This window comes from Eumetopias jubatus, unplaced genomic scaffold (assembly GCF_037043125.1).
Source record: "Eumetopias jubatus isolate StellerSeaLion01/CBP00866 unplaced genomic scaffold, mEumJub1_p1.0 scaffold_14, whole genome shotgun sequence".
Taxonomy (NCBI): domain Eukaryota; kingdom Metazoa; phylum Chordata; class Mammalia; order Carnivora; family Otariidae; genus Eumetopias; species Eumetopias jubatus.
The window spans coordinates 100925849-100951680 of record NW_028274820.1 but is presented as its reverse complement, the minus strand read 5'-3'; the positions used below and the strand labels follow the sequence as shown (position 1 = coordinate 100951680).

At 44.3% G+C, this 25832-nt stretch overlaps 1 protein-coding gene across 1 annotated transcript in view; it reads right to left on the bottom strand.

Moving 5' to 3' along the window:
• CNTNAP2 (contactin associated protein 2) overlaps window positions 1-25832 on the bottom strand; it is a 1403550-nt gene that overhangs the window by 136841 nt on the left and 1240877 nt on the right. Inside the window, exons 19-20 of the mRNA XM_088018399.1 lie at window positions 10002-10238; window positions 2488-2621 (exon numbers count right to left, since the gene is read on the bottom strand). Of these exons, the coding sequence (XP_087874525.1) occupies window positions 2488-2621; window positions 10002-10238 (371 nt within the window). The remainder of the gene's footprint in view (window positions 1-2487; window positions 2622-10001; window positions 10239-25832) is intronic.

The following is a 25832-nucleotide window of genomic DNA, read 5'->3' as shown; positions in this document are numbered from 1 at the left end:
CGTTCTCCCTCCTGCCAATAGGGCAACACACAACCCAAGCCAGGCCAATCGCAGACCTTCCCTGAGGTTTTAAAATGAAAACCAAGAGGCTTTCTTCTGGTAGCAGAACTGAGATGCGAGCCCACCCCATGCTCCTGTGTCTGCATTCCATGATATGTAAGAGAGGGAGCCTGCAGGAAGAGGTATTAACCCAGTCCTCAGAGAGGGGTGGATAAGCAGAGATGATAGAGGAATTGAGGCGTGGAGAAGGGAAGGGCGGAACAGGGTCAACAGCCTCTAGTCTTTGTTGTAATCCTCCAGGTCTCCTGGACTTTCTCCCAAAACTATAGTTTGCCCTTTCTTAAATTCCATGACCGCCACTAGGAATTTTCCCTACAAATGAATTCTGCATTGGTTTTCTGTCATTTGCAACCATAAGAACTCTGAGCAATAGAACTGGCCTCTCCCCCAAGCCCTCCGCAGTCTCCTGGACTCTCTGCATTCTCTGGCCCAACCCCTACCTAGACTTCTCTGGCTTTCCATGCCTTAAAAGCCCCAAGTTCCTAAAATAGCCTATCCCTCTCCCTGTCTTCAGGGCAATCTCTAATTCTGTGGCAGGTAGCAGCTCTCATTAAACTGATATTTGTTTTTAAAGGATTGCTGGTTAGGGGGCACCTGGGTGGCTCAGTCGGTTAAGCATCTGCTTTCAGCTCAAGTCATGATCCTGGAGTCCTGGGGATGGAGCCCTGAGACAGGCTCCCTGCTCAGTGGGGAGCCTGCTTCTCCCTCTCCCTCTGCCCCTTCCCCCACTTGGGCTCGCTCTCTCTCAAATAAATAAATAAAATCTTAAAAAAAAAAAAAAGGGTTGCTGGTTAGTTCCAAAGAATCCCCAGTTGGCAGAATGTGCCAGAAGCTGGACCTCATTTTGGGAAGTATACCCAGAAATGGCTCTATCAGATCTGCTCTCTCCTCCTACCACCTGGCCCTCCTCTGTGGCCGTGGCTGCCCACCCACAAGGCTCAGTTCTAACACACAGAGCATTTTCTTGGAGACAGGGAGAGCTAACTCTGCAGGGTTCCACAGCTCAGGTAGGCCTCCTGCACCACACTGCCCTGAAAGCTGACTGTTGAGCTCTTTTTAACTTTAACATTATTCTGTAATGCCACAATGGCGAGAGATGTCGCTTGAAAAGAGGTGACAGATGGCATGGGGTAAGACAAGAGAATGTTTCTCATTAAAAGCCAATACACATAATGTTGAAAAAATGGTATAAAACCATCCTAATCCTGTAATGATATAAACTGTGCCACTCCTGGCTTTGCTGGCTATTCTGAATAAACCTGGAATTATGGTTCAAGATGGGCTTGATTTTGCTCAGCAAACAGTCTGCAGCTTCCAAGATGAGCCAGGCACTGCGCTAGGCTCAGGGACTCTGCCACCACCGTCAGGCAAACTTACCTACACATATTTGATTGATTGTAGGAGAAGCTCTAACTGCACGTTGTCAATTTCCTAGGAAAGACCTGTCCTTAAAATACTCTCTAGCATTTCCCGCTAAAGGCCAAGCGTAAACTCCATATCAAGTTATGAATTTGACATCCACCGGGGCTCAAACACAGGCAGGACTTGTGCGTTTTCTTTGCAACCTGAACTTCCCACCGCAACCAGCCGAATCCGAATGAGGTCTGAGTGGCTGCTGAACCCCTGCCAAATGGCACTCCACTCTCTGACAAAACAGTATCCCCCTGCTGTTCTTTTTCCTGACAGGTATCTATTTTGAACTCCTTCTAGAGAATGCGGTGACAGTTCCCATCCTTGATCTTTTGGCTTAGTTCCCAGGGAGAATTCCTCATGCCATGTTTTATTCATGGTGCCTCCCAGGCTGGTTTCTTCATTGTGAAAATCAGTGGTGGGGGTAGGGACAATCAGTGAACCTGAAGCAAAATTTGACTGTCATAATAAAACCATCCCTTTGTGTGCTGAAAGCCTACAACCAGAGTCTGAGATTCCAGGGAAGGTCTGTGTTTTGAGGATTTTTTGGGTGAAGCATCCATAGAGAAAAAAAAAAAAAAAAACCCCGTAGTTATTCATATTGTGTTGGAGTAGCGAAAGAATTAGGTCAGATAAACCAAAATAACCTTTGCTGGGAAACAGGATAAGCTTCAGACATCTGAGAGCATGCAGAAAAAAAGATGGTGTGATAGATAAAAACATGAGACTGATAGATGTGTGAGCCTAAAAGCAGCAAGGCTACAGAGAATATACTTAGTAAACATTTATTCAACCCTCTCCCGAAGAAATGTATTCACCATTAACTCCGTCACTGTCTTTCCTTTAGTAGTGATACATCCTTCTACATCCCTGGTTAGGACTTCGTAGGAGAAAGTGTAATAAGCATCTCTTCTGCCTGTCCCAACCCCCCAAAACAAAACCAGCATCCAAGTACAACAGAGGATAGAGACTATAACCCAGTATCACATACGACCGATGTGCGCACGTTGTGTATACCTTGAGAATTACGGTCCTCTCGTGCCGGGTGATGTTAACACTGTGGGGCTGTCCGTTGGCCATGTTTCTATGATCTACATCAATGTTATAGGGCTCCCTGGTGCCGCCCAGGTTGTACCGAATCTGTAAGCTTCCTATATAAGGAAAAGAAAAGAAACTGTCATTTCTTTGCTCTTGGTTTCACTGGATGCTCAGGCTTGCCCCCTTCGCTGTCTGCTGATACCATGGCTGTTCTGAATGCTGACTCGCTAGTTCAATGGCATGCTGAACCAGAAGGGTTAAGAGCACTGGGCCCACAGTAGTTTACAGTCTACCAACAGTGAGCCATCAGTGACCATCATCTTCACACTGAAGTGGCAAATGGTCTAAATGATCCAAGCTGGGACTGTGCCTGGGAAGGAGGATGAGAACATATATAAAATATAGGACTGTGGAGACGCCTGAAGACTGACGAAATACCATGTGAAATAGAAAATAAATGCAGGATGCAGAGATGGTCTCACACCGTCCACAAAGTGTGACATTCAGCACATAAAAGAATCATGAGCATACGATATTAAAAATAAACATAATTTACAAAAGATAAATATATGGGAGTTGGGGTGGCTTCACTGAGACCAAGAAAACAAAGCGACGAATTTTATTCTAGGTTAGAGATTGCATCAATCTGAATGCAGATCAAAGGAAAGATGGACTTCCCAGGCCCCCGAGTCCTCACTGCCCCTCTGCTCCAGCTCACTTGGCCTCAACCAATTATTCTGTTTTTCTCTCCATCGTGCTTCTCCCCAGTAATGACAGATAATATTAAAAAAGACTGAGGGGCGCCTAGGTGGTTCGGTCGTTAAGCGTCTGCCTTCGGCTCAGGTCATGGTCCCAGGGTCCTGGGGTCGAGCCCCGCATCAGGTTCCTTGCCGGCTCAGGGACTCTCTCTGTCAAATAAATAAATAAAATCTTAAAAAAAAAAGACTGAGATAATATTCTAGATCCTGCTGTTAATTAATCTGCACAGCAAACATAACTTGTATTTCTTATTTATGATTTTTAAAGACATCAATTTTTTATCTCATTTTTAACTCAAATTGGAATCTTTGTGTTAATAGTCTTCGACATCCCCTAGCTTGAAGACGGAGCCAGCAACCTAGCAAGAGTTTGGCCAACTGTAAATCATCTCACACGGTCTTTGTTGCCTCTTTCCTTTTCCTTTTTTTTTTTTAAGATTTTATTTATTTATTTGACAGAGAGAGAGAGAGACAGCGAGAGAGGGAACACAAGCAGGGGGAGTGGGAGAGGGAGAAGCAGGCTTCCCGCCGAGCAGGGAGCCCGATGTGGGGCTCGATCCCAGGACCCCAGGACCATGACCTGAGCTGAAGGCAGACGCTTAACGACTGAGCCACGCAGGCGCCCCTCCTTTTCCTTCTTGAGGAACAAAACGGATAAACTGATTTTTAAGTCGTGAAATAAAATACGATAATTAAAATTTAGGAGGTAAACAGAAAGAAAAAAAAAGAAAGAAAAGAAAGTCACCGGAAATCCCACCAAGAGATAACTACTCTAAAAATTTGGCAGCGTCTTTTCCCAGAAATTGATCATGTCCGTACATATCCATACGTCCACAAATAAATGCAACAGTTTCTAAATGCTGCCCTCCCTTACTTAGGCACTGTAGCGTTACACAGGTGGTTTAAATATTCTACCGTGTCCCTGGAATTGAAAGCAGCCTACATGAGATTAATAAAAAAATTAACTGTATTTCCTAATTTCGCTTTCTGAGCAAATTTGACAAACCTTCCCTGTTTCTGAGTTTTACCTAAGTATTTTATCCTAGATTTGTTTGCTTATAGCATTTTGACCAAGTGCTGCTGATTTTCACCTCCTAGGTATGTCTGAATTCACATACTCTCCTTCATCTCCATCAAAGCACAGGCATCCCCTGGCCCCGGGGGTACCCTGGGTGGGTCCCAGGGGAGCCCTGCTCCTGGTGGATGCAGCTCCATGCAGAGCTGGCCTGTCTTGGTGCCTCTGTGCTGACCGTGCGGTATCAGGGACCTGACGGCCACCACCTGAGCCTCACCTGTGTGGTCCTCTGCCTGGACCACCTGATCAGAATCCGTTTCTCCTTAACAATGATTCCTCTTGGCCTCATTTCATTGTTAGCTGAGTTCCTCACTCCCAAACCCATTAACGGAGAGGTCTTACTGGCACTTCAAATACATCTTATGCAAAAACCAAACTCTTGGCCTTTCCCCCCAAAAAGTATTCCATCTCAAATTTCCACATTTCAGTTCATGGCTACTTCAACCTTCAGGCTATTCCTGCCAAAAGCCCTGCCTCCCCTCTTCCTCCTACATTACACACACAATCTGTCAGCAACTCTCCTTGGCTCTTTCTTTAAAATACACCCCAACACTTACTTCTTTTCATCACCTCCATTCCTACCCCCTAGACCAAGCCCCCACCGTCATTTGCCTGGATTACTGGACTCACCTCCATATTAACAAATCTCCCCCCTACCTAAACCCAGCCTCAGCCCCCACATACTCAGACCCTTCACAGAGGGCAGTCAGAGTGATCCGCTGCTCAGAACCCTCCATGGCTTCCTTCCTCTCTCAACCAAAGTAAAAATCAAAGTCTGCACAATGGCTCACCAGGCCCTATATGATCTTGCCCTATTATCTCTGACATAATCTTTTATTCTCCTCCTTGCTAACTCCTCACCAGTCCACCTTAGCCTCGTTGCTGTTTCCTCAGAAGCCAGCATGTTCCTGCCTCAGGACCTTTGCACTGGCTGGCTCTTCTGTCTTAGGATGCTCAGTCCCCAGTATTCTGCATGGAGGACTCTTCACCTGCTTTAGGTCTTTGTTTAAACGTCTTCTCAGTGATTATTTCTGTGACTTCCTCATTAAAAGAAGAATTTACCCAATCCTTTCCCTTGGCCAGGTCTTCTCTTTTCTGCCTTATTTTCCCCCCATGAGAGTAATAGTGTTTGTTTATATTCTCTGTACTTTATTCCCAATTCCTAGAATATGCCCAATACTTAGTAGTTGCTGAATAAATGTCTGTTGAATGAATGGATGGTCTCCCTGCTTCTGTGCTTTTTTTCCTGCAGAGAGATTTCTTCAAAATGCATAATTGATGATTTCACTGGTTCACTAAAAACTCTCCAAAGCCTTCCAGTTGCTCCTAGGATGAAGACATACATTCTTAATATAGTGTATGATGCCTTGTCTGATCTGAGTCCTGCCTCTTGTTGTTTTCAAATGATGCCATTTACCCTCTCACTTTTTACATTCAAGCTACCTTGGACTTCTGTTATCTGCTAGAAAATACAATTCTCCTTTCTACCCCAGGGCCTTTGAATATGCTGCTCTCTTTTTTTCTGGGCTGCTTCTTTCCCCAACCCTCAGTGTTTTACCCCATTTTTTCCCTTTACCCTAACAGCATTAAAAACAATCTATTATTTGGGACTGAACAGGAGATGATTAGACAGTTGTTTGGCTACATGCAGAAGAACAAGTTGACTGTCTTGAGTTTTTATTCCCTCTTTCTCATGCTTGGACTGTGTATAATCACAGCCAGTTTTCTTGAATATACAGCTGTATGCATTCATCATTTATTTACTCATTTCTTCAGAACACATTTATTCAGTGCTCATGAAAAGCACTGTTGAATCCAATTTTTCAAGACCTGAACGTGGGCTGTCTGGCTGGCTAGCTGTGCAGGGTCCATCTCTAAGACACACGTCCGTCTCTAACCCCTTGTGTCTGGCCCTGGGGCTACAAAGAGAAGAAAGAACGGGCCCTGCCTTTGAGGGCTAGAGGTCAGAGGAAATGGTAATCATGCAAAAAAAAAAAAAAAAAAAAGACCTTTTCCTCCCTGCTGTCTTTGTCACTGGTCCTGTTATGTTCTCCAGCTCATTAAAATCAGTATTAAGCTGTTTTCAGTATTTTTTCTCTTTTCTGGCTTTCTTTGTAAATATGATTTAAAAATTCTGTAACTGTCTCACTTAATGGCAACTGCAATGATTTGCTTTGAGAAAACAGACGAGTTGGAATGTTAAATTTATATGTAGTGGATATCCATAAACAGTAATGGCAATTTTCTTGAATAATAAAATTTAAAGGATATATTTCTTCCTTTCAAATAATAGTACATGAGAACCACTAAATGATAGTCGGAGAATATTAATATTTTCCATTAATATAAAATATTATTAAAATGGAAAAATACTTCACTTCCTGCATCTCATGTTCACCTCCCAAGTGAATTAAAGTGGTTATAAGGGACTGCTCTTTTATTGGCTGCAGCAAATAACGTGCTTAACAGATTTATTCTCTCCTGGCCTTCATCATTATCATCAGCAAACACTTACAGAGCACCTATTGTAGGCAGGAGACGTAGTGCTGGGCGCTTCTCGTCTCACTGGGAAGCAGGGCATATTTATAACAAAGACAGATAACAATACACTAAGTGCCAAACAAATGACATTGAAAGTAAGTGGACTAGGAGTCTAAAGGAAGGAGAAGTCATTGAAAGGAGGTGAGACTCGATCTGGCTCCAGAATGAAAGGTAGGTGTTAGCGCCGGGATGAAGATGGAGCTCCTGCAGGTAACGGAGCAGGGTGGTGGGCGGGGGCACAGGTGTCACGTGAGCTTGGGGAATAATGAGGAAAAGTAGGGATGTGTGGCATGCACACGTGGCAGGATGTAGATTAAATCTGTGGGCTGTGGATAGTAGTAACGGCTAACACTTATGTAGTGCCTGCTAACACACAGACTGCATGGGGATAGGGTCGTGCTTTACACTTATTGACTCGTTCCATTGTCACAACACCCCCATGAGGGAGGCGCTATTTTAATAGAAGAGGGCCCTGGGCATAGGGGGGCTAACTGCCCATGATCACGGTCCCACAACCTGCACAGGGCAGAAGCAGATTGAAACCCAGACGTTCTGGTTCTACACCCGGAGCTCTCACCTGGGTGTTTTTACCCTGGAGCTTGGCAGGTTAGCGGGCTTTGGGATTTCTCCTGCACTTACTGGGAGGAGGAGAGCCCTACTAAGGCATGATGAGGGACACTGCGTATGAAGACCCTGATGGGTAAGAGCAAGGGGGGGAAGGACCGGAAGCAGGGAGAGGGATGTGTCTGAGGCGCACTGTTATTCCATGAAAGGCTAACAGGTGCCAGGAGCTGGGCGCCCCTCAGACCTCGGCAGACCCTCGGCAGGCCGGGCTGCTGGGGTCCCTGGGTTGGTGGCCTCCCAAAGACAAATGGCCACGTCCATTTACTCAAGTGCCATTTCAAACGTAATAACCTATGTGTGCCATGGCAGGAACGAGGTCAGGAAGCACTGAATTAGAAGACGTGTTCCAGGATACCAGCAGTGGGGAAGAAAAGAAAGAGATACCGCGAGGGACACGGTGTAACTAGACTCTGCAGGATTTGTTTGCCTGAGTGGCTCCCCGCAGGGGAAGGATGGTGCCTTTGTGAATGACAGCACACTCAGGAATTCAGGTGTCTGGAGGGGGCAGCAACAGCAGAAGCAAAGGGTCTGGAGGAGGGACCAGTTTTGGGGGAACCATGATGGTGATATGGCTTTTAATATGTTAAGTTTGAGGGGTGCCAGGGCAATTAGTTAAGACGTCCTAGTTTTTAATTTTTTTCCTGATATTTTGGCATAGTCCTTATTGATTTTTTTCCCCTGAATGCTTTCTTCACATTTTTCTAACTTTAAATATCAATTAATAAAAAATGAAGTCTTTGAAATGTGAAAAAAACATATTTTCATCAGCAGTTTGAAGATAGCCTTGCAAAGTTAGAAAGAAACCAACTGGTCGTGCTTTCCAAATGTGCTGAGAGTGTGCTAGAGATCTCTGCCTTATGGAGAGAGTGGTAGAGGTCTCAGGGCCTGGAATCAGACAGCTGAGCTTAGAAATTGTGGTTTTGCCTCCACCAGCTGAGTGTGCAAGTCACTTAACCTCTCCATACTCCAGTTTTACCATTTGTTGACAGGGGATAAAGAACGATATCTACCTCGTGGTTGTGTGGCTTGTAGGAATTAATGCGTGTGCAACATAGCACACCATCGGGCATCGTTAAATGGTAGCACCGATACGGAATTGATTACTCAAAACCCTTGCACACGATGAACGCCCATGGATACCAGCATGAGCGCTCATGGAGACGGGGGTAGGTTATGGGAATGTGAGTTACTGATATAGTTACTGATATCGGTACCAATATAGCCAATTGGTACCAATTGGTACCAATATTTTATCCGTATATCGAGTACACAGATAAAATTTAGTTGGGGACTAAATTTTAATGTGGCAGTGACTTAAGTAGTAGACAATATAGCATCTTCTGGGACATGTTCATGATGTCTCGATGAGCCATATGTGAGAACCACCGCCGGGCACCAAGAGGCTGGGGCTTGTGGGTGGAGAACATCAATGGATTAAAAATCGATTTAACCTGATCCAGGAGAAATAAACTCAACTCGTGAACTTCTGGAAAGCCGGGGTCATGTCCTTTTTTTCTTCTGCTTCCTCATTGATTTTACTTAGTATCTCTTCTGATTACAACATGTGGACACTGTGCTCATTGTGAGGATTTGACATTTATAAAAGAGTATTACTCAGGAGAAGCAAATCGATCAGCAAGAGGCACCTTGTGCTCATATTATTACTTTTTGGTTTCCATCCATATTTTTCATAGATATAAGCCGATATTGTATAGTCAAGGCTCTATCTTGCCTTTCTTTCTTTCTTTTCTTTCTTTCTTTCTTTCTTTCTTTCTTTCTTTCTTTCTTTCTTTCTTTCTTTCTTTCTTTCTTTCTTTCTCTCTCTCTCTCTCTCTCTCTCTCTCTTTCCTTCCTTCCTTCCTTCCTTCCTTCCTTCCTTTCTTTCTTTCTTTCTTTTTTCCTTCCTCTCTTTTTTCTTTTTGGTTTAACATTGTATTACATATTTTTTTTTCTCCATTGCTACCCATAAATATTATTCTTAATGGATACATAATATTTCTTAAAATGGTGACTCCCTCTTTTACTAACCATTTTACTACAGTTGAACTTGTAGGTCTTTCCTAATGCTTATTTTTATAAATAACACTAAGAGGAACATTCTCATGCTGCATCTTTGTCTGATTTTTGACTTATTTCTTTAGGAATAATTTCTGAATGGAAAAATCTTAGGAAATATTCCCTCTGCCCCCAATCTTTTTAACCAACAGTGAATTGACCAGAGAAGCTTAAGAATTTACTATGTTTTAAAACTCAAGCTGACCTGGGTTTGTAATAATAATTTTTGCTCGCACAGAAGATAATCTTGATCTTTAAGGAGCTAAGACTTCGGAATACCCAGTGCAGAGCTAGGAGGTGTGGGCAATGAGAGAGGCTGTCTCCACATTCTCAGCCATGTCATCTTTCTGGGAAGTGAATGAGAGAGATTTGCTCCCTGATCAACCTACAATATTCTTATTTGTGAAAAAGCGATCTTCTATAGGCATCCTTGTCCTTACCGGCAGGTTTGATGAGAACTGCCAAGAAGTCTGTTGTGAAGGAGCTGACGTAGAGGAGAATGCAGGGCGCCTTGGAGGTACTGAAGCTGAAGTGGATCCCTTCATGGGCCAGATCGGGAGGGGCACTCTGCTGATCAGGGGAGCTGTCTGACCGGCTGCCCGATTCTTTGCCACCGACCCCCGGTGCCTGGAAGTTGTACCGTAGCCACATTCCCTCTTCAAAAAATGCGCCAACATCTGTTGAAATGAAAAGGGCGGAGGTAATTGACAAATGAAGGGAAATCGGATGCTGATACCGCCAACACTTTAAAGTTGGGTAGACCGTTAATTTTGTTGTTCCGGGAAGGCAGGTCCTGCCTCCAGGAGGGGATCAGATGGGGCTACTTTCTAAAGAGATGGGCCATATTTCATCAACATGGATCATCTATCAAAAAAAAAAAAAGCATGTAATAGAGCATGGAGATCTGTAAATTAAAAAAATATATTAATAAAAATTAAGAAACTGAAATCATACCAGAAAGAATTTTCATGTACAGGGCTTAGGCCAAATAAATCTAGGTTGAAGAGGTACCCTGAAAATAAAGGCAGTGGTTTAACACAAATACCAATTTAAGGAGTTCATGGGTTGTTCTGGATGTTTGCACAGGAGAGCCCTGAACAAGTCCCTTTGGGCTTTGGGGACAGTGCTTAAAAATCATAAGATGTGAAGTTTGAGAGGAGTGGGTTCAAATATGACCATTAATTAATTACTGTGTGGCTTTATAGGAAGTTACTTAACCAACTGCTTTAGGCCTCGGTATTTCATAGGTGAAAGGGAGAAAATAAAAGATAATATGAAATGATCAGCACCAAGGAAACAGTACCTATTATTATTATTATTATTATTGGTATTATTATGAAATTAGAAGAATAGTCACTAACTCTTCATTGGTCTCTGTCAAGGGCCTACTCATTGCTAATTGGTTCCTTTTTGTTTTTTAAGATTTTTAAAATTTATTTTTGAGAGAGAGAGAGCACGAGTGGGGGCAAGGGGCAGAGAGAGAAGCAGACTCTCTGCTGAGTAGGGAGCACAATACGGGGCTCGATCCCAGAACCCTGAGATCACGACCCAAGCTGAAGGCAGACGTCCAACCGACTGAGCCACCCAGGCGCCCGCTAATTGGGTCCTAATCACTTCCTGGCAGACCAGCTCCTCTGTTGATTCTCCCATTGTTAAATTACCTCCTACTTCAGCACGAAAGGCTGAGGTTCCCTATCAAGCTTTGTTTGGTCTTCCCAGTTACCGTTCCTTTGCCCTCTTGCAGGTGCCCTTCTGGAAGGCTTTCTCAAACTTCGTCGCCTGTGGAACGGGTCATGCTCACATGACACTTGACACCCACTAGATCAACACTATGCAGAATATATTTTGGGAAACACACCATTATGTTGTCATTAATAGGAGAGGACAAATCCAAAAGGATTTTTACACCTGGAAATTTGGAAGTTCTCGTTAAATAAGTGTCGAATAGAGTCGGCACAATGTAGTGAATCAGGGTCTGGAATCAGGCACCTGTGGGTGGATCTGGGCTGTGTTAACCTGCTAACCGACCTGTTAACCTGTTAACCAGCCTGCAATGTGTGAGATTGTCTTACATAATTAAGAACGGTCTTGTTCAAAATGCCAAAAGTACCTTTGATGGGAAACACATACTTAAACAATACTTAATCCACACTAGCCACTGAAGGACTCACTGGGATGTCAGACATATAAAATATGGTCGCCATCACCCTTGAGACCTTTCTGTCCAGCAGTGGGCATGGGAGGACACATGTCAACAATTTGAAATCCTTCTGGTGAGTGTTATGGAGGTTCACTCAGCAAGTTATGTGATAAGAACCCCCATTTCACTGCCTGGAGGATCCTGAGTTGGCTTTCCCATGCTTTCAGCAAACATCTATTGAGTGCCGTCAGGATGCCAGGCACTCTGCTGGGCACCGAGGTTACCATCCCTGCTCCCAAGCAGCCCTTGATCTAGGGGATTCTAGGCATCATCGGAAGCAGTGTGGTGGGCGCAGGACCAGGTAATACGGGGGCCCTGGAACACGAGGGGCACCAGCCCCATCTCCAGGGGTCAAGGAAGACATCTCAGGGGAAAAGGCATGGAATCTAGGACCCAAAGAGCCAGCGGCAGTAGCTTTGTAAAGGTGGAAGGAAGACCAGCTTTGTAGTTGAGGGAGAAGCACACATCAACAGTTGGAGTGGAGATGGTGCAATCAGAGCATCATGCCTCGGGTGAAAGTCATAGACTCTTTTTGCAACATCAGTTGTTAATACAAGACTCATTAGTGCCCCACTACATTTGAGGTTAGGTGTTGAGGAAACAATGAAGGAAAAAGAGGTGATCCCTGCCCTCAGCAGCTCAGAGCCTAGTGGGACAGATGGACGTTCTGTGACGTCTCTGAGCTGCTGTGATGGATGGCAGGGCTGCGTGGGGGGAAATCAAGGAGAGCAGCAGGGCCGGTCACCTGCAGCAGACATGCCAAGGGGGTCCCTTTGCCACAGAGAGGGTCTCCCAGAGGATGAGGGGTCATTATCTAAGAACCTGTTTGGGCGATGCAGGAGAGAAAAGATGGACCTGGCACCTGGAGGGAGCAGGGAGAAAGCCTCGAGATCCAGGCCAGAGTTCAAACAAGCCAGAGGCAGACAGAAAGGGATAAGGTATAGGACGAGATAAACGTGTGTGGCACTTGAAACTCAAGATCAAGGCACGAAGAACCTGGGCCTACGGAGGGGTTCTGGGCAGCAGAGGCCGAGGAAGCAGGTAAAGCCTGGAGGCCCCAGGCACCAAGTTACAGATGCCACGCATCACCGGCAAGATCCTGGGCTTCCCTGAGCCAGACTCTCCCCAGTCACCGCACTTCCAGAGTGGGGGCCCAACCAAATCCCCGATAACGTTTCTCTGTAAAAATGCTGGTCCCCAGGCCTAGCTCCGGAATTTAGCTCAGAGGGCCTGATTCAGAGGGTCTTGAGAATCAGTATGCATAACAGACTCCCCAGACGATGCTGGTGCACACAGGAGTCTGAGATCCTGGGAGCCAAAGCTGAGGGGGGAGAGCGCAGCTGGTGGAGCAGGTAGCTGAGTGGGCGTCGGGCCGAGAGAGGACGCACTTTTCAGCTCCAGTGGTGACCACCCTTCCAAGGCAGATCATGAAGAGAAATTCAGAAAGTGAAGGGTTTTAGATAAATCGAAAAATATGCCACCGAGAATGCTTTTGGTGTGTTTTAGAGTCATCGTTATAAAGCTTTATGGATTCATGTCAGTTTTGGAGGAAGGAAAATACCATGCTTAAAAGTGTTATTCTGAAACCACATCATAAACCAACTGTTAAACCAGGGCCTGGGAGTGCTGTGAACCACTTCAGTTTCGAAGTGGCATATTTATAGCCATCATTTCAGTGTTTCAGGCAGTTTTAAGGAAATGCCAAATCAGGGTGTGTAATATCATTTAGGAAAGGAATACTCCCATCCCTCCTGAAGGAATAACTAAAGATAACACTAATTTAACAAGCCCCAAATAACATCTTTTCCCTCATTGGATGATCAAAATGATTGATGTAGAATGCTAAGATAGGATAGCTTAAGTTTTAGGATATTCATTTTTTGGATAAAAAAATGCTAAATTTGGAGTCTCGTTATTCTAAGATGTATTACAAAAGAGATCTGTGGAATTCTATCATGTTTCCCAAAATTCCGAGCCACAGTCGGCCACCTGTAGATTCAGGATCATAAGGATGCCAGGAAACTTGAGGCAGGCAAACAACCTTGTTGCAATCATTTCTTGGTTCTCGAGATGGAACGCTGATTGACAAAGAAGCATGCAAATATTTGGAATAAAATCCACAAACTGTCCATTCCAGAATAATACCACAAAGATATTCTTGCCCTCTTCTGACCAAGTCCCTGATGTTTACCGTGGAGAAGCAAATAGCTGGTACTCACCCTGTTATTAAATTGCTCCTCATCTCTTCCTCCTAACGCTCAATAATTCCATTTCTTTTTGCCTTTTTGCTTAGGCTATATTTTGCAACCTCTATTTTAAAAATCAACACGAATCTTCATTCTCTCACTTCCCCACGAGGACCCAGAATTGAAAGTCCCTAACCCACACATGGGCTCTTTTCTAAAAGTTTACTTTAAAGTCAGTAACTTGCAACTTGGAAATACTTCCCCATTGAAACAATGCTTTAAGTGATGGGTAGTCTGCCAGGAGAGTCCACAAATGCTGAGTAATTCTGGACGGGTCATGAAAGGGAACTGAAGAGTTGTCATCGTGCACTACTAAATAAAACGGAAATAGCAACAACAAGAGTTAAGGTTGATTCTGAACGTGAGAATTCCAGGGAACTCTGCTCACACAAGGATTTCGTCTAACTGATGCAGTGGTATGCTGGTGAATCTTAAGTAGCTGGTTCTCTGCTATAAATCAGGGGAGGCCCCAATTTATAGTGTTGGCCTATTCCGCTGGTGTAAACGCTCCCACCACGGCTGAGTTCAAGCTGCCAACACATCACCAAACACGGAGTTGAGAGGAGATGTTCACAGGTGATCTCCCAGCCTGTGTGAACTGCCTCCAGCGCGTGATCTCACTCAGTCACTGAGCCAGTCGTTCGAGCAAACCATATGTATTGACCATAACCGGGTGGCTCAAACAACAGAAGTCTATTTTCACCATTCTGGGGGCTCTAAGTCTAAGATGGAGGTGCCAACTGATTCCTTTCCTGGCGTGGGCTCTCCTCCTGGCTGGCAGACCGACGTGTTCTTGTTATGTACTCATATGGCAGAGAGAGGGAGGGAGGGAGAGCTAGATCTCTGGTCTCTTCCTCTTCTTAGAAGGACACCAATCCCATCATGGGAGCCCCACCCTCATGATGTCATCTAAACCGAAGTATCCCCAAAAGCCCCATCTCTAAATCCTGTCCCATTGGGGGTTAAGGCTTCCGCATAGGAATCTGGGGGAACACAAACACCCAGTCCATACCAGAAGGCTTCTTGCCTTTTCCGCCATAAAGAAACACTTTTAATATTTGCTTACTCCTTCCTGCCTTTCACAGTTCTCTTCTAACTTGTCCTGGGACCTGGATCCTGAGAGCTCTGCACTTTATAAGAAGTTCTATAAAACCCAGGAAGAACTGCTGGGGATCAGACACGGGACTCCAAGGAAACACAGACCTAAGCCCCAGCCTCAGGGTCATTCAAGCTTTTTCACAGCTGTCATCCATTGTCCAGAACGGTCATTCTCATGGAACTGCTTTTTAATGAATCTTCTAGTAAAAAAGTTAAATCAATGCTGCGGCGCTCTGATCCTAGACACCTTGGCCACCCCCCCTCAGCATATATCTTGATTCTGCATTAGGCCTGGCTCCTTCCGGGGTAATCTGCAGGACCCAGCTCTCCTTTAACTCATTTTCTCTTGTACTCCCAAGGCCCTACTATCCTGAAATACAACCAGTTTCTCTCCTGGCCTTACACTGGCAAAAATCTTGCCTTTTTTTTTTTTTTTTTAGTCTCTTCTTTTTATTTTATTTTTTTATTATGTTAAGTTAATCACCATACATTACATCATTAGTTTTTGATGTAGTGTTCCATGATTCATTGTTTGTGCATAACACCCAGTGCTCCACGCAGAGCGTGCCCTCTTTAATACCCATCACCGGGCTAACCCATCCCCCCACCCCCCTCCCCTCTAGAACCCTCGGTTTGTTTCTCAGAGTCCATCGTCTCTCATGGTTCGTCTCCCCCTCCGATTCCCCCCCTTCATTCTTCTCCTCCGGCTATCTTCTTCTTCTTTAAATTTTTTTATTGTTATGTTATTCACCATACATTACATCATTCGTTCTTGATGTACTGTTCCATGATTCATTGTTTGTGCATAACACCCAGTGCTCCACGCAGAACGTGCCCTCTTTAATACCCATCACCAGGTCTTTCTGTGACCCCGAGGGTCCTGAGACCACACTGTCCTGCGCGGATTCCACTCCCCGCTTAGCCACTGGAGCGACGTCCCTCAGCAGAGCCCGTTTCTAAAAGTTCCAATTTTGGGGGCGCCTGGGTGGCTCAGTTGGTTAAGCGACTGCCTTCGACTCAGGTCATGATCCTGGAGTCCCGGGATCAAGTCCCGCATCGGGCCCCCTGCTCAGCGGGGAGCCTGCTTCTCCCTCTAACCCTCCCCCCTCTCATGTGCTCTCTCTCTCTCATTCTCGCTCTCTCAAATAAATAAATAAATAAAAATAAAATAAAAGTTCCAATTTTGTGCTCCGCGGCTCTAGCACTTGCCAGAAGCAGCCGACGGAGGCCCCTCCCCCGCCGTCTATCCTCCCGAATATCGCCTCGGATTCACTTCTCCGCACGTCCTACCTTCCAGTAAATGGTCGCTTTTCGGTTCAGAGAGTTGCTGCTATTCTTTTCTTCGATCTCCTGTTGAGTTCATAGGTGTTCAGAATGGGTTGATCCCTATCCAGCTGAATTTCTGGGACCAGACGAAATCCAGGTCTCCTACTCCTCCGCCATCTTGCTCCACCCCCCCAAAATCTGCTTTTTCTCCCCAAGTGTGCCGCTTTGAATTTCCCCCCTGAATTTTTTATTGTTTGTTTGATGTTTTCTCCCATTGACTATACTCGTTTTGGATTAACAGCATTGGACCAGGATGGGTTAATGTTCACCTTTACTCCTTCTGTTTCCCCAGGTGGATACATATCTTTTGTAACCACTTTACCAGCAGGCCATTCTCTCTAAAGGCCAGGTTACTTGCAGGTCAGTTTCTATGTAATAAGCTTCAGGTGTCTGATTCTGCACAAGGGTGAGAAAATACCAAAGAAAAATCTCTGAAGTTTGAGCCTGAATGGCATGAGCTGCCCATGAGATACAAGTGGAGAGTATGTTACTTTAAACACATCAATAAGCTGCCTGATCTAGGACTTGACCGTGTGGGAGCCAGGGAACCTCCTTGTTTGGAGTTTAAGAGCTAATAGGACTGAACAACTTTGCTTGAGTCTTAAGTGGGAAGATAGTTTGCATCCAGAATTTCCAGGGTCATGCTCCTGAAACTGTGTTAATAAGCATTACTGGAGAAAATGGCAGTGAACAGGTTAGAATGCTCTAGAGAGAGTAAGTGAGGTAAGGACTCCATCGAAGTAAGCTCCATCTGACACATGTAGTCAGGGATTAATGTGTGTATGTGGAGGGCAGGAATCCAAAGCTGTGGGTTTAGTCCTGGCTTTGCCACCAGCCAGTTCTATGGCCCTGGTCCAGCAGGTTATTTAATTGCTGTGGGCTTTAAATCATTCCCATCTTAAAGAAATCCTCCCTTGAACATACATCTTCCTCTGGCTGGCAACCAGTCTTTTTCATACCTTTTTTTTTTTTTTTTAAGATCTTACTTATTTGAGAGAGACAGAGAGAGCGTGCAAGAGAGAGCACGAGTGCCTGGGAGGGGCAGAGGGAGAGGAAGAAGCAGCCTCCCCACCGAGCAGGGAGCCTGTCATGAAGCTCAATCCCAGGACCCTGGGCTCATGACCTGAGCTGAAGGCAGATACTTAACCAAGACTGAGCCACCCAGGCACCCCCTGATTTGCCTTTTTTAAATTTTTTAAAGATTTTATTTATTTGAGAGAGAGAGAGAGAGAGAGCACACAAGAGGGGGGAGGGTCAGAGGGAGAAGCAGACTCCCCGTTGAGCAGGGAGCCCGACGCGGGACTCGATCCCGGGACTCCAGGACCATGACCTGAGCTGAAGGCAGTCGCTTAACCAACTGAGCCACCCAGGCGCCCTGATTTGCTGTTTTAAACGATCATTCTGGCTGAATGGATTGGTATGAGAGGAGAGTGTTAAACCTAAATTTCATCCTTGAACTTAAATTTCATCCTTTTTCTTAAAATTTGGACTATCACTGGGTGTGTGTGTAGGGGGCTGGTCACTAGATACATTTCAGGGAATCTGTAAATCTTCTGAAACTTTGGGCAAAAACGTGTACGCATTTTTCTGCGGGGAGGTTTAGTAGTTTTAATCAGATTTCAGGACTTCATCCTCAACAGTTTAAGGAAAAACAAGAAAAATTAATTCACTCGGAAATGATGCCCCGAGATGCTCCATGTGCTTAGGCTCTGTGCTAGATGCTGCCTCCACTTCCAGCGTGGTCTTCGTCACCCTCATTATCTGGCCCCGCTCCCTCCTCAGCCGCATCTCCCAGTCCCCGAGTCCTCTGCCTGTGGTCTGGACAAACTGGGTTACCTGTTGGGCCCTTCTTCTTCCTTCCCAGCCGACTCTCCCGCCCTTCCATTCTCGTCCCTATTCATGCTCCCAGCAGGTGTCAGCGCCACTTCCTTCCCTAAGCTCCTCCTCAAGTGCCCTCACAGCCCTTTGCTCTAACTTGAGTCTGCCAAGTGCAACCCTGTTTGCTTTTAATTTAGTAAACATTTCTTGGAACCTCACTATATGCCAGGCCCGTGCTGATAACAAAAGCAAACATGAGGAATCTGCCCTAAAGAAGTTCACAGTTGGTTGGGAGAAAAACGCATCATTAGAATACAATCAGTGTGAGATCCAGAATAACGGAGGAGAAAGAAGTAGCAGGAGGAGAGAAAGATCGGCTCTTTCTGTGGGGAAGTCTGGGCTTCTTCACGAAGAAGGGGACAGTGAATATGTATTTGCAAGATGTGCAGGACGGGCAAGGCACTCCCAGTGTGGGGAAAAGTGTGGCGGAGTCGTGTTCTGGAAATGACATCAGAGCTTCGCAACCTCCGCTGTGCTTTTTAAAAAAATACCTAAGGCAAACTCTCAGAAAATCGATTTAACTGGTCTGGGGAAAGGCCAGCCTGTTGGCATATTTCACCGTTTTCTCAGATTCCTGTGATGGGCAGCCCAGGGCGGAGCACTGCTCCTGTAGATCGTTGGGTATGACTTGGTGTGAAGTGTGGGGTGATGTGTGGTCACGACCTGCCGCTGGAAAATAAGGCAGGATGGAGGCTACGGAGGGTCTTGAGTTGCTTCTTTTTAAAATTTTGAGGAGAACAATATACTTTGAAGTCATTTCAGATTTACAGGAAAGTTGCAAGATTAGTACCAAGAACCATATCCTCCATATTCAGATCCCCTAACTTTTAACATGTCACCATGTTTCTCTGTGTATTTAGGCTTCTTTATATATATATATATATAGGAAGTATATGTAATGTATACTATATTCTAATTCCTGAACTGTTTAAAAGCAAGCTGGAGTGAGGAAATCGATATTAACATAACCCTATTCTCCCAATATTGTCTCATTTCTGGAAAAATAGATACACAGACACAAATATTTGTATGTACACACAAATAGTTTTGGAAAACCGCTGTGAGGCTATATGATACGGATGCATACATATATTTCCATGTAGAAAGTTTTTTTTAAAAGAAGCAGCCAGCATAGTGGGCCCAGCTCTTTCATACTGGAAAGGGAAGAGGAGAGAGGGGGAAAGCAGATGAGGTTGGAAGTTGAATGCCTCGTTTATGCATCTGGCAGTTCACTAAAATGTAGGCTTTTGAGGATAAGAGTAACCTTAGCCAGGACCTGGCCTTTAGCAGAAACACAACTAATATTTATTGAATTGAGTTGAACTGAATTTGAATTTTTTTTTAAAGATTTTATTTATTTATTTGAGAGAGAGAATGAGAGATAGAGAGAGAGCATGAGAGGGGGGAGAGTCAGAGGGAGAAGCAGACTCCCTGCTGAGCAGGGAGCCGGATGCGGGACTCGATCCCGGGACTCCAGGATCGTGACCTGAGCCTAAGGCAGTTGCTTAACCAACTGAGCCACCCAGGCGCCCTGAATTTTTTTTTTATACCAACACTATATTCAACTAGTTGGTCCACACTGACTTTTCTCAGTTTCATTCCTTTTGGAAAAGTGGGCTTCTTGGGGCGCCTGGGTGGCTCAGATGGTTAAGTGTCTGCCTTCGGCTCAGGTCATGATCCCAGGGTCCTGGGATCGAGCCCCACATCGGGCTCCTGGCTCAGCGAGGAGTCTGCTTCTCCCTCTCCCTCTGCCTCTCTCCCTGCTCATGCTCTCTCTCTCTCTATCTCTGTGTCTCAAATGAATAAATAAAATCTTAAAAAAAAAAGTGGGCTTCTTGAGAGCAATGTCATTCCGTCAACTTAGCCATTGTCATTAATTACAGCAACAGTTTATTAATCGAAGTTTACAAGATGTGTTTAGAACAATACATCCAAAAGCACTGAATGATTTGCAACTTAACAGATGGTCTTCATTTTGACTGCTTTTTCTTTTTTTTATTGGCTTAGCAAGCTGGACCCTATTTGGACAGACTGGTCAATTGCTTGACTAGCATTAGCGGAAAAAGTCCCCCAGTGACCTCTGTCTCATTTCACCTCTGCTCTGCTAACTTCATAGTCCGCTATGGAGTTGTTGCTTTTAGGAATCACATTATTTGCTTAATTATTTATTTGTAAAATTATCTAAGTACATAATTTGTGCCTTTTTCAGACACTAGGCCGTTTCTATTCATTCTGTTGATAAGTAGCAAGTTGCTTCTTCTTTGCTCTTCACTGAACACTGAACATCCCAAATTTTCTTCCTTGCTCAGCTGATCTGATGGGCCAAATAGAATTCTGGACTTGTAAGGACTCTTGAGGACAAGTGCTGCTTTTCATTCACTGTGGTAGCCCCAGGATCTAGTAGAAAGAGGTACTCACAGAAAGTTTTTTGATTCAGTGAGTGCCCTTTTGACTTGGAGACACATATTTATATGCCACAAGGAAATGAGCTTCTCTTGAGTTCCTGTGATGTGTCAGTGACAATATGCAGTTTTCATATATTATCTTATTTAAAAAATTATTTAACAGCAACACTTTTGACACAGATGTTATCATCCCCATTTTACAGATGAGGTAACTGAGGCTTAGGGGAATAATTTGCCCAAGGTCATCCTACTAATCAGGAAGGGACAAATACAGATTTTCTGGACTTCAGAGCCCGTGCTTTCTCCTCTCTCCCAGCCACACAGTATTAGCAAGTTCTAGCTGTTTTCATAGAATTCCACAAACGAATTTGCCAGTTTCTTCTTCGGGAATTTTAAAAGGCTATTAGTTACCAAATAACCACTGATTGTTACTACTCACAAACATAAAGACACAATTGACTCCTTAAGTAACAAAATTCTATTTTTTCTACCAGCTACGAGGTTAATGGAAAAGAACAAGCAGAAAACCCACAAATGTCCAATTACTTATGATGAACTTTTGTTATATTGAAGTGATTTCTATTTTGAGTAAAAAACAAAAACAAAAACAAAACTGGTTTGGCAGCAACCACCCACCTGGCTTTTTTTTGTTTTTGTTTGCACTGGTTGTCACTTGTTGCTGTGAGAACTAGACTTAAATATTCATTCTTTTGTGAAATAAGTTCAAAATATAGTAGTTCCAAAGGCTTAGACTACCCTTGGTAGTTGACATATGCGTATAACGAAGGCCAAGAGTTCCTTGAAGGCAAACACTGTATTTTATTGATTTCCTATCTCCAGGGTCCAGCACATTTCCTGCAGCTTACTAGGTATTTAAAGCACACTCACTGAATTAATGAATGAATTGATGGTATTATGGACCAGTTTGGCCATCTTCATATTTTTTTCAGAGTGAGGAGCCCCAACCACCTCCCCTGAGAGAAAATTGAAGACATGCTGGTAATGTATTTCTAATACCATCTATAACTTCTTGAGGATGGTTTCTTCAAAGAAGAGAAAACATGGGGTAAAAAGCAAAGATCCATCTCAAAGAAACCAAGAAACAATTAGCTATCACTAACTACACTTTGGAAAAAATAAGTCCGGGATTATGAATTATCCGGAGTTCCTGAAAATGAGATTGTCATAAGAAAAAGTTATGATACGTTGTCTGCCTTTTGGTGGAAGAAGTAAAAAAGAGAAGAAGAGGGAAAGAGAAGAAGAAGAATGAATTCGGGACACTCCTTCACGAATTACTACGCACGGCCTTGAATGACTGGACTCGGTACCCGCATCGCTGTGAGGACCCTCTTGAAATCTTCACCTCTATGCTTGGAATCTGTCAGGTGAAATCACCCTTGGGGGCATTTGCTGGGTCCTCTTTCCCTTCCACACCAGTGAAAACAACATTTTCAGGTGAGGAGACAGCTTCACTTCCAAAACTGACAACTAAAATTTTGCTTTAATGGTTTTCCCCTCTATTAGAAACTTTCCCCCCTCGGTAGATTCTTCGAGCATGCCCCCTCTTTTTTGCACATCTGTGGAAAAAGAAGAGATTTATTCATTGTTGCATGCAACAAATTTATTCTTATAGGAAATAAATTAAAAATACTTGCACAAGGCTTTCTATATGGTTTGACACACAAGGAGCTGCAAAAGTGACCACAGGTGGCAGGAGAGAGGCCAGTGCAGGGGAGGACTCACTGCAGGTCAATTTCTATGACTGCTCAAGGTCAAGGATTCTCTACAAGACTCTGCAACATCCAGCACCCTGGCCAATTGTTCAAAGACAGAGTTTGAGGACACAGTTTTCTGGTATTTAAGTCTTTGGTCTTATGTCTGGTGTAGATGACTGTGGCTCAGGAAGTGAGAATGTCCCTGTTCCCAACTTACTCATTTGCTTTTTCTGCTGTCACATTCTCCTCCAGGAACATAGCTCAAGAGCCACATACATCACTTTTTTAAACTGTTATGTTTCCCTCTCTAGTGCCATCTCTTTTGTTCCATAGTTTGGGGAAGGCATAAAATTCTCATTTTTCAATAGTTCCAAGTAGAACAGAATGCCTACAGATATAACCCTGTTCTAATGGTGCCTCTGGGTTTAGAAATCACGGTGACCATGGATGGTGTTTTCAAATGCATGCTGCCTGCCCATTCCTGATTTCATTCTAATTGGAGCTGGCCCGCTGGAGGAGAGAAGGAAGCGTTAGCTGCATGCGAAACCAGCCTCAGCTTAACCGGTTGCCTCCTGAAAATTAGAGAAACCAACCATGTGAGTCTTTCCATGTCAATGAAAAAAAGAAAATCTTTGAAGACAAACTGTTTTAATGAATTCAGTCACAAGGTTAAAAAAAAAGGAGTGCTGCACTTGGCAGTTGGAAGAAATGGAGTACAAATTAAACCTTTGAGGCTGGTGAGCATTAATAGGTAATGGTTATGGGATCATAAGGCAGAAAGACATAAACGGTGAGATAAAGCAAACCCTCACAAGCACGACAGTTTAAGTGAAGTACTAGGTGTTTTAAGACTCTGGGCCATCTCTTTCTTGCCGTCTTGGTGAAGAACTGTATGCCTTTCTCTTTAGTTGTGATATTTAGTGAAAGCACGCGGCAACCACAGTCTGATCATCAAAAATACACTTTCCAAATGACATTCACTTTGTACTTGTTTTTATTCTGATGTTTGACAATCATTTGGACATTTTGAGAACAGAGGGATAAGTTGAAGGCAGCTGCAGAGTTTAGGAAGATGATGGGTTTCTGCACCTCCGTCGAGGTGGGAATTGGAGTAATCCTGCTTATACAGAATCACATGACCTGGATTCAGGGCGCCCCCCCCCCAACTTTCTCTAAAGCTCGGGGCCAATTATACCAGCATTTACCACTTAACGGAGAGTTAGGAGCTACGTTATTTAGCTTTACAATGTCTCGAGGGACACGTTATTGAGATTTACAGAGAGGGGAATGGAAACTCAGAGAAGGTAAGTAGCTTGCCTACGGTCACACATCTAGCAAATTCGTACTACTAACTACAATGTTGTGCTGTCTTTCAATGCTTTCTACTCAGACTTTACCTGGAAGAAAGATCTAACAAAGCAATTTAGCATTTTTCTTAAAAAAAATTACTGGGGCACCTGGGTGGCTCAGATGGTTTAAGCGTCTGCCTTTGGCTCGGGTCCTGATCTCAGGGTCCTGGGATGGAGCCCCACATCGGGCTCCCTGCTCAGCGGGGAGTCTGCTTCTCCCTCTGCCTCTCCCCCTGCTTGTGCTCTCTCTCTCTCCATCTCTCTCAAATGAATAAATAAAGTCTTAAAAAAGAAAAAGTTACTCTGGAGGGTGGTAACGGTACATGTGGTTTGAAGGTTTGGGAGACAGAGGGCTATGGTTCCAATGCAAGAGGACTCTTTGTTTTTTTTTTTTTTTTTTAAGATTTTATTTATTTATTTGAGAGAGAGAGAATGAGAGATAGAAAGCACGAGAGGGAAGAGGGTCAGAGGGAGAAGCAGACTCCCTGCTGAGCAGGGAGCCCGATGTGGGACTCGATCCTGGGACTCCAGGATCATGACCTGAGCCGAAGGCAGTCGCTTAACCAACTGAGCCACCCAGGCGCCCACAAGAGGACTCTTTGAAATGCTCTAGGTCAGCCCTGTCCGATAGAAATATAGTGTGAGACACACTTGTAGTTTTAAATTCTCTTGTAGCCATATTAAAAAAGTAAAAAACAACCCAGGCTAATTTTCATAACATATTGCATTTAATTTAGTGTATCCAAAATATTATTCTTTCAACATTTAATCTATGTAAAAATTATTGAGAAATTTTACATTTATTTTTTTCACCCTAAGTCTTCAAAAGCCGCTGAGTAGTTTATGCTGATGGCACATCTCATTTTGAACTAGACCCAGTTCAAGTGCTCAATAGCCACACGTAGCTAGTGGCCACCATCCTGGACAGTGCAGCTAGAGAGTACATGAAGGGAAAAAAATAAAAGCATTTGCCTATTGTTAACTGTTTTTGCCAGCCTCTGGAGAGGTGGTTTCTATACGCACATTAGGATCGTCCTGGAAGTCTAACCACACAGCTGCTTATATTCTGTATCAAGCCATTCAATTAGAATTTCTGGGAATGACTTTTGGACATGCCCATGTGAAGGAGGACTTGAAAGAGCTTGTCTGATATACGCCTTCTACATATCTCTTTCCAGAATCCAGGGAGGTGACACAGGGGAGATCCTGGCGTTTAGGATCCTAGCTGTTTCTTTCCACCAGACATTTGAGTAATAGCTTGGAAACTGTTCCCCGTTTTGAGTTTATTTTAAAGTGATGCAATGGAAAGAGGAGATAATTTAGCCAGAGTGATTTTATAATGTATGTCATATCATGTCACCTCCCTCTGAGCAAAAGCCAAGATGCCCAATCTGGGCATCTTTTCCCCATTCCCAACCCCCTCAGCTCCCTCTCCCTGTTTCCTTCCATTCTTCCCATTGCTGCTCCCTCCACTCCATCCTCAATGGCCTCCTTGTGTCCTCAGAGCACCCATATCACACCAAGTTCTAGATGAGGCTCAGATATCAATATTTTTCCACGGGGAGCAATGCTTCTCCAGGGCAGTGTGTGGACTGCATGGCCATCAGCCTGTCCTCCTAAATATGTCTTCTCTCAATTGAGCTTCTGCTAAGCACTAAGCAGCTGTGAATTGAAGGTCACCTTTTCTAACTAGTACCTTGAACACAAATAGTCTGTGAGGCTTTAGATGTCTTCTAAGACAAAGGTCAGAATGCTCTCAGGAAAATTCTGTTGTTTCACAAGGACATATCTGAAGAGATGAGCATTGCACGTTCCTATAGAGGTGGGCCCAGGGAGTATCCAGAAGTAAGAACAAAATGTCCTCAACCAGCTATGATGGTGTGACACCACTTGGGGAGGACATTTGTGGTCTCGATCCTCACAGGGGGGGATGCTGGTATTCTCTGTGGGAGACTTTGAAGGGCCTGTGGTAGACATTAGGAAGAATTAGGAAGAATCCTGAAATGCCTGAGAAGGAGTCACTTTAAAGCATGTAAGGCAATGGATAATCTACA